General features: G+C 49.7%; 1 protein-coding gene across 1 annotated transcript; it reads right to left on the bottom strand.

The window, feature by feature from the left end:
* Positions 1-4097: 4097 nt before the first annotated feature.
* On the bottom strand, positions 4098-11578 carry LOC124691536 (BTB/POZ domain-containing protein POB1-like). The gene is made up of 6 exons (XM_047224826.1): positions 11339-11578; positions 9276-9404; positions 5906-6024; positions 5754-5817; positions 5153-5432; positions 4098-5068 (listed from the first exon to the last, which is right to left on the bottom strand). The coding sequence occupies exons 1-6, from the start codon at positions 11547-11549 to the stop codon at positions 4258-4260; spliced, it is 1614 nt and encodes a 537-aa protein (XP_047080782.1). The 5' UTR covers positions 11550-11578; the 3' UTR covers positions 4098-4257.
* Positions 11579-18592: the final 7014 nt, after the last annotated feature.

Consider the following 18592-nt stretch of genomic DNA (forward strand, 5'->3'; position numbering starts at 1 on the left):
GCCGCCGCCAGCTGCTGCTGGCGCTCGATCGACTCAAGCCGCCGGCGCTCGATGGACTCCCGCCGTTCACGGTACAGCGCATCCCGCTCAACGCGCTGGCGCCGGCGCTCGTCAACCCACCACTGCTCCATCTCCTCCCGGTACCGGCGCCGTCGAGGCGTCGAACGCCGCAACGGTGTCGCACTGCTGCTCGTGCCATGCTGCTGCCGCCGCGGCCTCATCAGCATCGGGACCATGGGCGCAGAACGCCGCTAGATCCGCCGCCCGCGCCGCCTCACGGTGCTGGCGGGACTGCTGCTCCATAGCCTCCCGCCGCTACTGACGGTGTGCATGCCACCGCTCTTCCCGGGCCGCGGGTCGGTGTCGACCTGCGATTCCGGGACTGCAAGTGGAGGAGACGGCGGTGGAGGGAAGTGGCCAGCGCCAGGGCGGTTCGCCATTGCCACTGGTGGTGGAGGAGACGGCGGTGGAGCGACGAGGGCTGTGTTTGTTGCCGGCGGGGTGTGGTGGCTATGGCTACCATTGAGCCGGGAGACCTTTTATAGACGTCGGCGTCGGCAAGAAAGCGCGGGAACAGGCGAGAAGAGGCGGGAAGATCTCGCGGGAACGGGCGGTGGCGTGCGAACGCCGGCGACGAGTGGAGGCTGCGCAGCACCGACGAGACGTCTCGCCTGCCCCTCCGTCGCCATTAAGGCAAAGATGCCGCCGTGTGTCACTGCGCGCGAATAACTTCCGTCGCGAGGTAGGCGACGGTTAGGTTAAAATAATCGTGCCGGCCGACGGGTCGGCCCCGCCACTCCCCGTCTCGCTTTTCGTTGTCTCCGGCGTGCCCGGAGCGTCCCCTGTGGGACGGGGACGGGCTCGGGGCGCCGGATACCGTATCGGGGCGCGCCGGACAAAAATGGTCTTTGGGGGACGCGGGTGGAACGTTTTTTTGGTCCGGCGCGCCCCAAATTGCTTTGGGGACGCTTTGGGGACGCGGCTGGAGATGCTCTTAAGAACTCTCATGCGTGTTTTTCCCCGAAACATGGTATAATCGGTAGATGTTTCGCATATACGAACATATATTCACCTCTATATGTACATCCTACTTTTATGAACATTTTTTAAAAAATGAGTTTAAGAAACTTACTCATGGGTTTTGAAATTGACGATGTCACTACATGCGCCTACATGGAAATATCGTCTCTCACTAAAAAAATATTTCATCTTTATAAGATATTAAAGTGTTAAACCTGAGGTTTAAACTCCGGTGAGTTAAGGGTACCACTGTCTTCCTTACTATCCAACAACAGGTTAATTCTCACCTCTCCTACGAGCCTGATTTTGCAGTTCACAACTATCACCTCCGCTCGCTATTATAAGATATTTTAGATATTTTAATGTGGGCTAGATACATACCGAAATGATCTGAAATGATGCACGCTAAAACACACCTTGATTGTTCAAAAAAAACACATTTATATATGCATTAGAAAAAACCTTAAACATATCATAGAAGTGAACTGAAGTGAACCTGGCTAACAAGACTACACCGAGAGTTTGATGGCAAAAAAAGATAGAAAGAGCGTAAACAGTTGTGAATCCATTTATGCCCCAACCTTGGAGTTTAGCTTCTCTTGTGAGTCAGATCTTCATTCGTGGGATCGTCTTTTTAAAACGACCGTTTCTTTGTTATGTATGAAATGATGTGTATCTTTTTTGTCTTGCATTGGACTAGTTCCGATGGTCATTTTTATTAGCAGTATGTAATAAGATTGATATGTCCCTTAGATACTAGTAATTACAATGAATTGTATCTTACATAAGCCAAGTATGTATTAGGTAGACACACTTTTATTAAGAAGAATATATAGGTCTAATCAGATGATGAGTACGCGATTGGGATTACTTCCATGATACTGGAGAACTGTCCATGGACGGTATATGAGATATTAGAGGGGTTCATCCTCTCTACCGGGGGCATACCTAAAGGCCGCTCGGGCTTGACGCTCGCGGTGACAGTGCCGCAACGGTATAACTAGAGAGATCTTTTACAGCGGATTAAATAGACAGTAACAACATCTTAACCACTTCGTATTTCTAGTTTGCTTGGGTTTTCGACATGTTTCTGGTCCACCATTCCTCTCTACCTATTAGTTCTACCGTTCTTCTGTCACTAACAAAATCTAAGGTGCAGACTCTCAGGTCACGTGACAACTTCCTCCCGGGTCTCCTCGCGCGGGTGGCTCCGGAGGCGAACAAACCCTAGAAAAAAAAAAGCACCCCCGATCTCCTCTCCTCGGCCGCTGCCGGCGCCGGCGGTGGCGGCCGCGCCCGGCCGTCGAAGGCGGTGGGCGAGGGCGGCGCGCCCCGACGGGCTCTCTACGCGCGGAGGGGGACGTCATCTGGGCGGCGCGGAAGGTGTGGGTGTCCGGCGGCGCGAGCTCGAAGGCGTTGGCCGGTCATGGCGGAGGGGCTAGTGGTGCGGAGGAGCTCGGCGAGGAAGGAGGCAGCAGGCTGCGGCAGAGAGAGGTGATGCGGCGGCGCGGCCTGGAGGCGGCGGCGCGAGCTCAAGGTCGAGGTGCTGGCACGGAGGAGGCTCGGCCATGAAGGAGTTCCTGGCCAGCAAGAGACCGGCCCCTCGCGCTACGGGCGCGCGATGGTGTTCCTCCGGTGGTGGTCGCCGTGGGAGCTGAAGGATGGCCGGGGCCCGATCTGGGCATTTGCGCGCTCGATCTAGGGCTTTGAGGGCCTGATCTGGGCTGCAGGGAGGGATTGCAGCTGTTGGATGTTGCCTGGAGTTGGCGACAACCTTGGCCAACGTTCCTGCCTCGGACCGGAGGTGGGGGGCTGTGGTTCCTTGCCGGGGTGGAGGAGGAGGATGGACCAGGCTCTCGGTCATGTGGGGCGTCGGAGGCCACGGCTCTGCAATTCGACGGGTGGAGCTGCGGCGACGGCGGTGCGAGCTTCCTTGGACTGTGATGTCCCAACCCTCGGAGGCGTGGAAATGTAGATGATACGGATGAAAATCCTGCCTGGCTTTTGTTGGGCCGGCGGCGACGGCACCGAAGGGTGTCGTTTTCCTTGTTGGAGGCGTCGCCGAGGTGCATCGACATCTTCCTCGCTCTCGCTTGGTGTTGGTAGTAGTCTCCGGGCGAAAGCCTAGATTCGGAGTGGGATCGGCGTGATAGCGGCGTCTTCGTCGTCACTTCTCTGTTGGGAGTATCACGTTTGGAGACACGGCTTGGAGGTCCTCCGGTATTCGCCGCTGTCCAGGGCGGTTTCAGGGGCGCTATGCACGCCATTGCCGATGAGTCCAAGACAATGCTTTCTCGGGACTGACCAAATCCTGCCGTCTATCTTCTTTAGATGGTGCGTTGACAAGGAGAGTATCTCGTGGAGTTGTGTTCTTTGGATGCGTTCGGCGCTGGTCGAGACACGGCTCTGTTGCCTAGCCTAGGACTAGTTCTTTCTTGTTGTGTTGTGGTGTCGGTGGTGGCGGCTAGTGTGGAGTTGTGCTACACTTGTTGTTCGCAATAAGGGGTAGTGTTCTTGTACTCAAACCTCTGCCTTCTATAAAAATATGGTACGCCTTTGGCGTACTCTCGAGAAAAAAAATCTAAGGTGGAGACCTAAGAGACGGTGCCAAGGTGGAGCACTAGGTTAGGCCAAAGTGCAACATGCTCCAAGGGTTAATTGTATTTGGTGGAAAGTGGAAGAACGAAACTGTGAAGCAGCATCGTCAAAGGTTGAGATTACTTGCCCGTCTTCTTTGCCTTCCACTCTGCATCCTCCGTGTCACACTTCCTCATGCAGAAATATTCGAACCTATCCATCGGATCAAATTGGACGCATGATACGACCGTATAACACGACTTCCTTTGTCAAATTTGTTTTGCTTATTTGACCACCAACTTCCATCCTAGTCATCAAAGTATCAAACTGGTCTCTTTGCCAGAGACAAGCCTGGTGGACTTTTTCGTGTGGATCAAGTACCTTCAGAAGTTTGAAAGGACTAAAGCATTGGAAATTCGACCAACTGCCAATTCAGCTCTTTGGTCCAGTGTTAATTTTCAGTTTTCACAGTTCAATGCATAGCATGACAACTTTCGATATAAAACAAGGTATTTTGCTTCTCGTTTCATAAGTGTCAGCCCGGTAAAAACAAAATGTTCTGACTCACACAAGATTTTCCGCACTAAGGCTCATCATTGCACGAATTTAGCCTTGAGCAACAACACAGATGAGGTTAGTAGTGCGTCAAGCACTATCTATCTATGGCTGCTTTATCGTCAATTCCGCTCTCAGATGTAGTACCCCGTTGATGAAGAAGAGGCTATCATCAGCCATAAACGACGGCCAGGGAATCGCAAAGAGATTCCGGTAGCCAACAGCCTTTCCACCGGTGAAGGTGTAGTAGCCCTTGTACTTGCTGACAAACTCCCCCGATGGCCTTGACCTTGCAGCAAACTCATAGTCAACGGTAACACTCGTTGAGCCTTTCTCTTGCATCCCTAAGAAGAGACCAAAGCAGTGGAAAGCACCTTGTTGATCCATGTTGCAATGTGCGGAGAGGAAGAATCCCTGTCCAGCAAGATGGAAGGCTTGCGAGTATATCCGCCCAGATGGGAAAAGTTTGGTACATTCCTCACGCTTCAGATCCAAATATGCGATGCACTGAGGATATGGTCGATCGAATTCCACCACCTTAAGCGGACGATATTTGTAAGCTCGTTCCGTATATTTCCCATAGGCCAACACATCTGCAGCAAGGGCGCGCTGTCGATGCGGTGCATCAGCCTTGTATAGAAGTGCATCAGTGACACTTTTAGTTGCTTGTTCATGATCCACATCATTGCATGCAAGGACCTTCCGCAACTTCCTGCATGTCATATGAGAGAACCGAACAAGTGGCAGCAAGTGAGTACCCAAGATTTCACGCCTTTCCTCCAATTTTGGGTATTGAGCACGCGCCCACTTGATCACAAAGTCATAGACTGCATCCTCTGATGCCACCTGAAGGTCATCACTCCATAGGATGGCTTCGATCCCAGCAAGGGGAATGTTCATCGCCTCATCCTGAAACCTGAAAAGAGGCATTCCTTTAGTGCACCATGTTGCTTCAATAATTTAGTAGTAGTTTGCACTATTAATAAAGGAGACTACCCACTTGGTCAAATCCTTGTACTTGTTGGCAAGGAATTCCTTGGCAGCATCAGTCAGTGGCTGAACTGCAGCAGCCATTGAAATGCTGGAAGGCAGATCAAGATAGAGAAGTGCAGATTCTGTGGTCATCGGTAAGCTTCTTAGCAATTGACTGCAGTGTCTCATGCAAGAAACAACTTCAAATTTGTCAGACATCATCAAGATATCAAGCAGAAGGGCTGGCTGATTTGTTGTCAACTTTCCGCTGTAAATAAAGCTCAGAAGCTCCATAAGGGCATTTTCCTCTGCTCCAAGTAGAAATACAACAATCATACGTAAGGTAACTGATAACTGGAAAAGGAAACAGAAAAAATACGATGTTTGTTGTTGTTCGAAAATATTCAGGCGAGGCATATAATCCTTATTGACAAACGAAAAATGCAAATGGCACGATATAGACAATCAACTGGATAACACAAACATAAACTCAACCATTATTCTGAGGCTGATCATATCAGTTCTACAAAATCAACAACTGAAATATTAAAGGAAACTATACAGAAGGTAAGATAAGATATTTAAAATTAAAATACTGAGTGTGCAGTATGCTAGAGCTCCCACATTACCTGAAGCAGTTATTCGAAGAGTTGCATGCCTCTGATCAGATTCTTTCATGCCATTTGAGAAAAGCTAACAAGAAGAATGTTATGGCATTATTAGCTTGGTACAATACACTACAGTGCACACTGAGCTCATTCCATGCACGAATTAGAATTACCTTGTAAAAGAAAGGACTTTTTGCAGCTAGAATAGCAGAGCTGATATAGATAGATTTTACTCTCAAAACCTGATTACACTCCATATTCAATGATGAATCACTGCTTTCTCCATCCTCACCTGATAGAAATAAGAGAGTCCAATGAATCCAGTAGCAAATGGACAAATAGTATGAAGGAACAAAATGATGGATAGCAGCATCGCCTCTTAAGATACATGGGGCGCAATATTCACATCTTTTGTGTAAACAGGGAATGCCACTTCATAAGCACAAGCACAACCAAATGAGGAGTATAATGCATCGAATCATATGGGGTATCATTTATCAGTTTATCACATAGGCACAAAGATCAGAATTTTGGCTGGTTCAACAATCTAAGTTCGTCTGTCCACAAGGGTATCAATTGCACACAAACAGAACCACTCATAATTATTCTAGAATAGCTGACAGAAGTATAATGCATTAACCAAACCCAATTGATCCTAATTTAGGTGGAGTTGCAAGGATGATGTAATCAAGCCCATATAAATCTCAATTAATCAGTAGTGAAGTGAGGCAATAAAATTATTACCTGATGTTTACTAAATATTGTAATTGTCAGGGCACTAGGTCAAAGAAAGGTTCCGAGTACCAACATGTCCCCTCAGTTCAAATACATTTGCAACAAGAAAATCAAATCCCTCTGGTACAATGTGCCAGCAGCTAAGGGTGACTTCTTTTGGGCTTAGGCTTATGCATAAGCCAGCTTATGAAAAATGGTGGGCAGAAACTGTGGTGAGGAGAAGCTCTCAGAAACTGTTCCTCCTATTCTTTTGGGCTTGTGACATTTTAGCTTATTTGTTGTGTTAAGTTGTCAAAAGTCCGAAACACCCTTAAATACAAAATTTGCCCAGCTCAATTCGTAACATCATTATCAATGAGCAATAAATAATCTAGACCATTTTTGTATATTACAACACGGAGTGCAATAATCATATCTGAGGAACGGGGGCAAAATAAACGGAGGAAAAATCCATGCGCATATCTAGACCACCATTCATCCATTAAACATGCGTGTATGTGCATCTAAGCTGTACCACCATCCGATTGCAGCGCCCCAGCTAAAAGAAATCAAAGATCATGCTAACAGGAAGACAGACGCGAGCTGGCCTGGTGAACTGGATCGGGCGCTCACGTGTTCCAATCGAGCTAGGGCAGTTGCTCCGCGTGCCTGACAGAGGCGGAGCAGGTCACGTCAGTCGGCGGGGCTCCTGCCTCATGTGCTGGGAGAGATCCTGGGCTCTTCGGCGGAGGCGGAGCAGATCACGCCGGAGTGGATCATGAGGGCGAGCTAGGGAGACGGGCGGGCGGGCCAGGCTTCAGCAGCGTGCCCACGACCGGCGGAGATCGGAGGAGGCGGGCGGGAGGCAGGATAGACGGAGAAGATGCGGGCGAGCCGCGGAGAATACGGCCAGTGGCGGGGAAATTTGGCCGCCGGCGGAGACCCTACATGGCATGCTCGTTTCTCACAGGCGGAAAGTGGACGGGAGGGAGAGAACAGGGTGTCGCTTGGGTTGACTGCGGTGGCAGTTTGGTGTAATTAATGGGAACAGAAGGGGTAGTGCCATATAGCGTTTGGTTCATCGGTGGAGAAGCTCGGGAAACTGCCAGAAACTGGTCCAGAGCAGTTTCTGGGTATACACAGGATTGGAGCTTCACGGTGAAATTAAGCTGGCCTCAAGCTGGACACTTCTTTTGGGCTTCAGCTGCCTACAACCCCGAAGCCGGTTCACAAGCCCAAAAGAAGTCAGCCTAACTCTAAAAGCACAGATGACCAGTACCAATGATTGCTAACAGTAAGGAAATGAGAAAATTCCTAATTTGACACCGGATGAAAATGTTCTTCCTTATTTGACACCGGAAAATAAAATCTTCCCTGTTTGACACCGAGTCAAAATTTTGTTCCTTATATGATATTCCTTCCATTTTGTTACACTGTTCCCTCCAGGTTCGCAAATAAATTGTCAGTTATTTTTGCTTCATGCCCTCAATTACCCCCTGCTGTACAAAACTGTTCGCTTTTGTTGCGCATGGTCAACGTCGAGACTCGTGAGCATCTCTGCCATGCCAAGGGCACGGTCAACGGTGTAGGTTGGGGATATGATTGCACCATTGCTGAGAAGCGGTCAGCGTGTATGGAGATCGAGAACGGGCGGCCAGCGCAGAACAGAGCCCTGGCGGTGCGGAGGGGCGCGCTGGTCTGCAGCAGCACGGTGGAGGTGGTGCCGTGCAGTGGGCGAGGTCATGGATTACGAGTCGAGAGACTAGTCTAGACTAGTCGAGCGACTAGTCTAGAAGTCACAAATTGGCTTCTGACTCAGGTGTTCGACTCGACTCAAACCATGAGTCGATGGAGTCGAGCGACTAGTCCTGGACTAGTATAGACTACTCCTAATGTGTGAGTCGATCGACTCAATTTTTTCTTGACAAGTCACCTGCCTAGGAACCCTAGCGCTATTCTCAGCCCGCTTATGTTTGGTCTTGTGCTGTTTGCTGTGGACCTATGTTGAACTTATATGTTTACTGTCTTCATATATCCTTTCCATGCCTTCAAATATATTTTATATTGTTATATATATTAGGTATTATATTATATATTTATATTAGTCCACGTCAACTAGTCTACTCGACTAGTCTACTGTGAGTCTAGTCTTGACTAGTCCATGAGTCGGTACCCTGACGACTCGGCTCGACTCTTCGACTCGTAATCATTGGATGAGGTGCTCGCGGGCGACAGGGAAGTTGGGGCGGTGGGCGGAGATGGGCCCTGGCTGCGCGGGTGTCATGCTGTTGGCGAGGCGCGGGAGTTCGGCAGCCAGCGGTAGGAGCCCTGCCGGCAAGGCCAGCCCATTGCCATGTGGGCGGAAATTGGAGGCAGCGCATCTGCATCGTGCTCGGCGCATGGGTGGAAATCCGAGTAGGATGAACGGGAATTTCGTGGGATCGTTTTGTTTTCCCAACTGGATCGCTCTCCTAGTAGAGCCTCACGTGTACAGGAAAAATTAGTCACATAGTAGCAGGGGCACTAGGCCAGAAGGGTCTTTTTAGCTGTCCTTTAACACCGTTAGTAGCCAAAACGAGACGGAATGCCATATAAGGAACAAAATTTTAACTCAGTGTCAAACAGGGAAGATTTTATTTTCCAGTGTCAAATAGGGAAGCACATTTTCATCTAGTGTCAAATAAGGAATTTTCTCTAAGGAAATCTCCATAAAATAACGTCAAAGTTCTGGCATGGGTGCAGAGAATTTTGTGTATATTTCTGTATAACTTCCTAAACCTGAACCCCAAATATTTGGACAACATAATTCAGAATTTCAATTGCACTGACCATCTTGTCCAACATCAGGTGGAGATTCTTCTATCATAGCTACAGGCTCCTCACTAGTCTCCTCATAGGTATCACGTTCTTCTGCTTCAACTTTGACCTTTGCAGTTTCCAGCATATATTTTCCACATTCTGGAGGCATGGAATGGTAGCACAAAGTTATTAGAGAAAAAAGAAGGTGTTACATCTAGGGCAAGAACAGGATTAAAGAGAATGTAGAACTATGAAAAAATAAAACGTCAAAGAAATGCAAATCGTAGTAGAAATGCAATAGATTAAGACCATAATGACGGGAAAGATATTAAAGTAAGAAAGCATAGCAAGAGTGCATTAGATTCAGAACATAATGACAGAAAAAGATCAAATCAGCAAAACATAAATCCTAGTACGTTATGCCATGACTTGAGGGTTGTTGTAATCCGTGAGAGTATTAGGGAAAGGGAGGTAGCAGGGTGGTGGTGTATCATCGAGCGACCATCTGTGGCGCGGATGATTTGTAAATCGAACTCTTCTGTCTTAATATAGACACGCAGATTCCTAAAAGTTCTAGAAAAAAAGGAAGGTAGCAATAGCTAAGGTGAACCGTGAGGCAAGTGGTGTGAGCCATGGTTTAGCCTTGCTAGGGAGAGTTCAGGAGAGAACTGCTGCATGGCTCGGGAACTCACAGCCGGAAATCGCTGAAGCGATAAAGGCCGACTGCAATACTCTTGTTTAATTAATATACTCTCTTTTCCCCGGGAGGGGGGGGGGCAGCATGTGGCCAATGAACAGGTAAAATATACCGAGCACACTGAAAGTTGAAATTCAGAATGAAGTAGTATGCAAGCAAAGCATATTGAGTACTCGAATTTTACCCAGGACACCAATAGAATGTGAAATAACTGGTTAAGATTAAGAACCTCTAGTTCATTACCATTCTCTCCCTCCACTTTATATGCACTCAAATATAGAAAGTTAGAAGCATTATATAACACGTGAAAATCAATGTTACCCATTACAACAAACGTATGCTCAGCTCGGCAGCTATTGGACAACATTTTGTCGTGCTATTGTAATTAAAGGTGGTAAAGATTGGCATAAACATTGCATAAAATGCTAATAGGAGAGTGAAATGAAAACAAGAAGCGAGTAAAACATGATAATAGAAAGATTAGCCGATTATTTTTACATGCATCATGCCAAACATCCATGGAATTTATTTTAAAATGTGCACATATTTCAAACTAGTAAGCTCTGCTGAGTATGCCCAGCGAGACAAAAAAAAAGTAGAAAGTTCACTATACATTGATAGAAATAGAGCAGACTACTACAGTTGCTAGTCAATCAAGCAAACAAAACATCATGTATCATTATGAAGTAATAATAAAGGGGACCAATACATGACTACTCCCTCCGGTCCGGTGTATATAGGGCTTACATGACTACTCGCTCGCTCCGGTACTTGTTTAAGAGTTGCGTTCTAATCCTAAAGAAGTGCGCAAATACTGGAACATTTTGAAAGTAACCAAAAAGGTCATCTGTACTTTAGAACGTTTTTGAAATAATAACTATTAAGGTACCATCAGGCACAAACTGTTATTTATCAGGCAACAACCAAGCTAGGTTTTCTCCCCAGGTTACACAAGTTATTCCATCTACTGAGCTTGTATCTGGTTCGGTGACAGTGTGAAATGGTCTTTGTAATCCATTATGACCATATTAGGTGCAATGCCCGAGAGGTGTTATTCTCGTACGGACTTAAGAGCCAGAATAAGACCCTCTCATATTACTAGCTAAATTCGTTGGTGGTAAGAACTGAATGAAAGCTTACAATTAAATCAAACAACAGCTGGGGAATCATAGCTTTGACTTTGATGAAAAGGAAAAGGCGTTTCACCCTCTTTCACCCACCATAACCTAAGCCTTTTTTTGACACCTAAATCCCCAACAGAGTGTCACAAAACAAAACAGAAGGAAAAGGTAGCGCTCCCCCTTTCCCCAATTCCCCATCCACCCACCCACCCACCCGCTGTTACGCCGTCAAATCATTACGAATTCAAATTCAAACCCAACCAATCCGTCCTCACCTTTCTCTCGCCGTAGCTCGTCCCTGCGCCGCTTGCGGTGTCGCGCCCAGTCGGCGACGGATGAGCACCCCTCGCCGGCGCCGCCCTTGGCCCCCGGCGCGTCGTCCCCGGGGGCGATCTCGATCCGCAGGACCCGGTCGGAGAAGTTGACGGAGTTGAAGGCGAACTCGTAGCTCGGGCCGCCGCTGGCCCGCGAGAAGTCCGGGTCCATCCCCGCCGCTATCCCTCTCCCCCCTCCAATCCAATCCAACGCAACGCAACGCAACCCAATCCAACCCACCGCGCGCGCCGCCTCACCTCCGGTGCCCCCGCTCCGCGGAAACGGCCGAAGCAGGCATCCTCGCCGGCGTCGGGGCCGGAACCCTAGCCCGGGGGAAGGCCCTAGAGAAGGGTGTGGTGGGGGCGAAGAGTGGGAGGAAGGAGAGAGGCGTGGTTGCGATGGGCAGGAAATGCGAGGGTGGTAAGTGCGAAAGAACTGGGAACGCGGACCGCTTAACTACGAGTCGGATGCCGGTGGGGCCCACGTGTCGGTGGGGGTTGGGGTTTGGTCGGCGATGGGATGGGTATGTTGTGCCTTGCTTCGGCTTGTGAATTCGTAAAACGCTTTGCTTCATCCGGGGGATCAGCGTCTCGCGATCCCCCGCCTCCATTGCGTGCCGCGTGTCCCCCAACGTGGAAAGTTAATGCGCGGGACCCACCTGTCCCACCATGTCTTTCCCAGCGTCTCCTCCACCGCTCGGTCTTTTCCGTGTTTTTTCTTCTTCCTTCTGACTGACGATAGCCATGGATTTCTCTCTTAAATTCCTCTCATACTGATGCTCCGATGCCGTTCCTCCGCCGCCGTTCCTCGCTCGCTCGAGGCGTCGCCGCTACGCCGTCGTCCTGCTTCCCACGAAGCCTCTCCCCGGACGAGCTCCTCCTCCGCCCCTGTATCTATCTCTGGAATAGGACGGTGAGCTCCTCCGCGGCCATTAGTGCTTACGCGGGCGCTCGCCATTAGTTCCCGATGCAGCCTGCTGCATCTGGTTCTCCCCAGATATAGCCGTCCGCTTCAATTTTGCTTGCACATCTTCTCCCCTAGCTCCTCCTGCTCCTGTATCGATGATTCGACGCAGCCACATATGACGGTGACAAGCGGCTGCGGCGGACATGCTGCAAGCGGTCGAAGCTCCTGCTACGAATCTTGCGACCGTAAGCTGCAAATCGACTGCACTAATGCTACAAAGCCTTTGACACCTCCGGCACGGCGGGACGCACAGCTGCAATAATTCACCGTCGTTGCTACTAGCGCAGCCGCGACGTGCTCTAGCGAGGCCAGTGATGCTGCCAAGCCATGCTGCGAGGGATGGCCGCCGTAGCTACAATCGTTGCTACCACAGGCGGCCGGCGTTGCTACTTTGGTAACCCGGCTTTGCTGCCATGGGCAGCCGGCGTTGCTACTTTGGGCGGTCGGCCTTGCTCGCTACGGGCGGCCGGTCTTGCTACTTTGGCAAGCTCGCTTTGCTGCCAACCATTTTTGGTGGTGGTGCTACAGGGGATGGACGAAGATGCTTTCGGCTGCAGTAGAGGATGCTGCCGTCGGCGCGCCACTATGTGTTGCTCGCCGGAGTCGACATGCAACGTCGGTGGTCGAACGGCGGTTGAAGAACGGGGACCTAGACCGATGTGATTTTGCAGAAGAGGAACGAGAGAAGGACGTGGTCGACTGCAGCGTACCACGGCGGTGCTGCCGGCGAGGCGGTGGGCGACGAGGCGCTCGTAGGCGGGGCTGCCGGCGGTGGCGACGAATCGCTCGTCGGCGGGGGACTACCTTTCCGATGGTGCTCGCCGGTCAACGGCGGGAGATACAAGCGGCTGGGAGCGGATGGGGAATTCTTTTTCTCCATATGCTTTCTAGCGAGCGAGGGCTGCGGGAGCAGATCGTAGGACTCGATCAGGTAGATCGAACGGCGGGCGAGGCGGGGGATCGGGGCTTCCGATCCCCCGGGGGACGCTCAGCGCGATCCAATTCGTAAAACGCTTTGCTTCATCCGGGGGATCAGCGTCTCGCGATCCCCCGCCTCCATTGCGTGCCGCGTGTCCCCCAACGTGGAAAGTTAATGCGCGGGACCCACCTGTCCCACCATGTCTTTCCCAGCGTCTCCTCCACCGCTCGGTCTTTTCCGTGTTTTTTCTTCTTCCTTCGACCGAGCGATAGCCATGGATTTCTCTCTTAAATTCCTCTCATACTGATGCTCCGATGCCGTTCCTCCGCCGCCGTTCCTCGCTCGCTCGAGGCGTCGCCGCTACGCCGTCGTCCTGCTTCCCACGAAGCCTCTCCCCGGACGAGCTCCTCCTCCGCCCCTGTATCTATCTCTGGAATAGGACGGTGAGCTCCTCCGCGGCCATTATTGCTTACGCGGGCGCTCGCCATTAGTTCCCGATGCAGCCTGCTGCATCTGGTTCTCCCCAGATATAGCCGTCCGCTTCAATTTTGCTTGCACATCTTCTCCCCTAGCTCCTCCTGCTCCTGTATCGACGATTCGACGCAGCCACATATGACGGTGACAAGCGCTGCAGCGGACATGCTGCAAGCGGTCGAAGCTCCTGCTACGAATCTTGCGACCGTAAGCTGCAAATCGACTGCACTAATGCTACAAAGCCTTTGACACCTCCGGCACGGCGGGACGCACAGCTGCAATAATTCACCGTCGTTGCTACTAGCGCAGCCGCGACGTGCTCTAGCGAGGCCAGTGATGCTGCCAAGCCATGCTGCGAGGGATGGCCGCCGTAGCTACAATCGTTGCTACCACAGGCGGCCGGCGTTGCTACTTTGGTAACCCGGCTTTGCTGCCATGGGCAGCCGGCGTTGCTACTTTGGGCGGTCGGCCTTGCTGCTACGGGCGGCCGGTCTTGCTACTTTGGCAAGCTCGCTTTGCTGCCAACCATTTTTGGTGGTGGTGCTACAGGGGATGGACGAAGATGCTTTCGGCTGCAGTAGAGGATGCTGCCGTCGGCGCGCCACTATGTGTTGCTCGCCGGAGTCGACATGCAACGTCGGTGGTCGAACGGCGGTTGAAGAACGGGGACCTAGACCGATGTGATTTTGCAGAAGAGGAACGAGAGAAGGACGTGGTCGACTGCAGCGTACCACGGCGGTGCTGCCGGCGAGGCGGTGGGCGACGAGGCGCTCGTAGGCGGGGCTGCCGGCGGTGGCGACGAATCGCTCGTCGGCGGGGGACTACCTTTCCGATGGTGCTCGCTGGTCAACGGCGGGAGATACAAGCGGCTGGGAGCGGATGGGGAATTCTTTTTCTCCATATGCTTTCTAGCGAGCGAGGGCTGCGGGAGCAGATCGTAGGACTCGATCAGGTAGATCGAACGGCGGGCGAGGCGGGGGATCGGGGCTTTCGGCTTCCGATCCCCCGGGGGACGCTCAGCGCGATCCATTACGAATTTACGATGTGACTTGCGTTGATGAGTTTGAGTTGGGTGGTTGGTTGCGATTAGGCTGGAAGGGAAGGACGCGCGGCAGCGGCAGGTTTGGGGTCACGGGGTTTGCCCTTGCGGAGTGAGTGAACGTGGGTGAGAAAAATGTGGGGTTCATCATTTTCTCGTGTACTTTTCCTTCCTTTGACATGCATGCATGAGGCACGCATGATTTGTGCGATTGGGATCCCCGTATGATTGCACAATGCCAGGTTCTGCTCTTGACCTTTGTTATTATAGAGAAACATATGTTTTGGGGGGTTGGTTGACAGGGTATGTTGCATAAGAGCAAATCTCCACCGGCGTCCCCGATAGCGGTTCTAATAGCATTTTGGTGGTTATTATAGAGAAACAAATGATTTTGGGTTGCTTGACAGGGTATGTCAATGATATGGTACATCTACTCGGTGAATGGCGGTGCCTAGAGTAAATTGCAGTAGGGATGATGGAGATATACTCGAAGGAAAGCTCTTTTGTAGAGCAGTCATCTCTCGGTTTCGCTCATATGATATGTTCACCTCCCGACACCCCGGAGATTTAGGACGGAGGCAGCAATATCAGAGCTAGGACGATCATGAGCCACCAGCAAACCAAAGCTACCCAGCAGCAGCAACAAGAACAAGTTCATGAACAAAATCAGGCATGATGCCGTTGAATATACAGAGAAACCTTGCGCATGAAGAAAATCGGGTCTGCCTTTCCTTGCATACAAAAGCATGCTAGCCATTGGGGTTGCCCACAAATTTCTACCTATTAGATTATATGGATGTAAATAAATCTTAAATTGTATGACTGAAAAAACCATTCGCTCAGAGTAGAAGCTATCGCTCGTAATAAAATTGTTCGTTCTCAAGTGAAGGTGTTGTTCTGAGTTCTTATGGGATACACTGGTCCGCTCTCTACGATATTTATTCATGCTACTCGGTGCAAGCTTCAGTGTCTTGATGTAGCGGCGGAGCCTAGATTTTTTTTTCCTTGGACGGTCAAGCTTTGAACTTATTTTTTATTTCGATGAACATTAGTTTAATTTTTTTTGCTTGATTCTGCAAATGCGTTCGGTGTTCATGAGACTACCCACAACACCCTCTAAGCTACGCCCATGTTCTAACTAGCTACAGGTTTTGATATGGATCGTTGAGGATCCTTCGGAGGCTGCAAACCACCCAGCCTAGCCTTCGGGTCCCCAACAATTGGATCTAACCCGGATGAATCGTCGGATCTAGATCCCTCTCTCCCGCGTGTGCTGCATTGAAACAAAACATGCATTTGCCGTGACATGGTGGAAACTTGTTCTTCGCCGTAGTAGTCGGGAAGGGATTGCAGCGGAGAAAAGAGTGGGTGACGCGGCGACGCGCCCGATAGCAGTCGCCGACCAACGTTGCAGTAGTAGACGGGGGTAGGATGGCCCACATTATGTGATCCATCCTCTACCCGCCATCCCACCCCCAAGGAAATCCTCACCACTTGACCCCAGACCCCAAGGTGGCATCGTGCTCTGCTTTAAATCATGCTACACACCGGCGATCTACGGGTGATCTGGCGAGTGCCGAAGACGGAGGACCTGTGCTTCAAGGTTTTCGTGCTCGCTACAACATCCCTAAAGTAGTTTTTACTCAAGACCCTGAGATCGAAGAACAAGGTGACAGAAACATAAAAGTGTGATTAGCCATAGCTCTTAGAGATGATAAATTCATGGAGTGCTTTGATAATACTATTGTTAATCATGTGCAATGATGTGAGACAGATCATTGCGCTCTGGTGATATCAGTAAGCAGATTGGAATGGATAGAAGATGGGATGGGTACTAAACCATTCCGTTTTGAGAATGCATGGACACGCCACGACCGATATACTCAAACGGTTGAAGGAGAGTGGCAGACCGAGGGGAATAATTTGCAGGAGGTTTACGAGTCCCTTGTAGGTGTCCGTAATAAGTTGAAGAGATGGAGCATAGCTGAATTCGGCTATGTCAAAAAATAGTTAGCTAACATGATAAAGCGACTAGACGATCTACGAGCAGGGTCCCTCGGTAGAATTCCCTTAAATGAAGAGAAAACTCTTATGGAGACGATTTCAGAATTATTGTCAAGGGAGGAATCATTAGAAAAATAAAGATCAAGAGCTCAATGGATTGCAGGATGGGATCGCGATACATCCTTCTTTCATGCAAAGGCCAGGGAGAGAGGTAGAGGATAAGATAAAATCTTTAAAAAGATTAAATGGCTCAATGGTGACTTCTCGGAAAGGCTTGGAGGAGGAAGCGATTGGGTTCTACAAAAGTCTCTTTACAACTCAAGAGGATATGGATACTAGACTAGTTACTGAGTGGGTGGTACCGAAGGTCGATGATGCTATCAATGAACACTTGTGTGTACCTAACACTGACGAGGAGATCGAGAGAGCCTTATTTATGATGCATCAAGATCGATCCCCGTGACAGGATGGAATAACTACTGGCTTTTATATATAAGGTATTAGAATATTATGAAAATTGGTATATGCTCAGCAGTTATGGATTTTTTGAATGTTGGTGATATGCCTGAGATTGTGAATTCTACTGTGTTGGTTCTGATCCCAAAGGTAAAAACCCTCAAGATCTATCTCAGTATTGGCCTATATCCTTATGTAATGTTTTATACAAGTTGGCATCGAAGGTTTTACTACTGAGATTAAGACCTCTACTAGAAGGACTGAGTTTGGAGGAGCAAAGTGCATTCGTTCATGTCCGTCTCATCACTGATAATGTACTGCTTGCTTATGAATGTGTCACTATTTGAAAAGAAATAAAGGAAAATTAGGTGCATGTGCGGTGAAACTTGATATGGCAAAGGCGTACGGTCGTGTGGAGTGGTCATATTTGAGGGCGATCATGACCAAGCTAGGTTTTGTCGTTGAGTGGATTGATAGAATTATGTGATGCGTGGAGACTGTTTCCTTCTCTGTTAGAGTTAATGGTACATATTCGGAAAATTTTAAACCAACCAGGGCCATCAGACAATGAGACCCAATATCACCTTATCTATTTCTGATATGTGCTGAAGGGATCTCGAGTATGCTCAAGTATTATCTTGTGGGGTTTGAGTGGGTATTGATACGTCCAAATTGCATCACTATTTTCTATCATAATTTACTGTTATTCATTGATATATTTCATATTTACATGTTATACTTATGTTATTTCATCTATTTTTTGCATGTTTGATGATTATTGAAGAATTAACTGCCGGAATCAGAATTCTGCTGGAAAAAGGACCGTCAAGATACCGTATTTCTGAAGATCAGCAATTCCCAGAAAATACCCAAAAACTCCTATTTTGCCAGATGCCGGAGGAAGCCGGAAGGGGAGCCTGAGGTGGGCCATGAGGGGCACACCACCCCTAGGCGCGGGCCACCCCCTGGTCGTGCCTAGGCATGGTGTGGTGGTCCTGGCCCACCTCTGACATCGAGCATTCGCGTATTTCATCCCCCGAGAACCCTAAGACAAGGGAGCGAACAGACAAATATTCCACCGCCGCTACGGGGCGGAAACCCACAGAAGGAGAAAAGCTCTCCGTCAGGCAGCAATCTGCCGGGGAAATTCCTTCCCGAAGGGGGGAAATCGTCGCCATCGTCACCGTCATCGAGCTGGACTTCATCGGGATCATCATCATCATCTCCACCACCAGCACCATGATGACCCACAAGTATAGGGGGTGTATCGTAGTACTTTCGATAAATAAGAGTGTCGATCCCAACGAGCAGCAGAAGGTGTTGACGAGCAGTTTTGATCGAGGATTCACTGTAAAC

This window comes from Lolium rigidum, chromosome 1 (assembly GCF_022539505.1).
Source record: "Lolium rigidum isolate FL_2022 chromosome 1, APGP_CSIRO_Lrig_0.1, whole genome shotgun sequence".
In the NCBI taxonomy this organism is placed as follows: Eukaryota; Viridiplantae; Streptophyta; class Magnoliopsida; order Poales; family Poaceae; genus Lolium; species Lolium rigidum.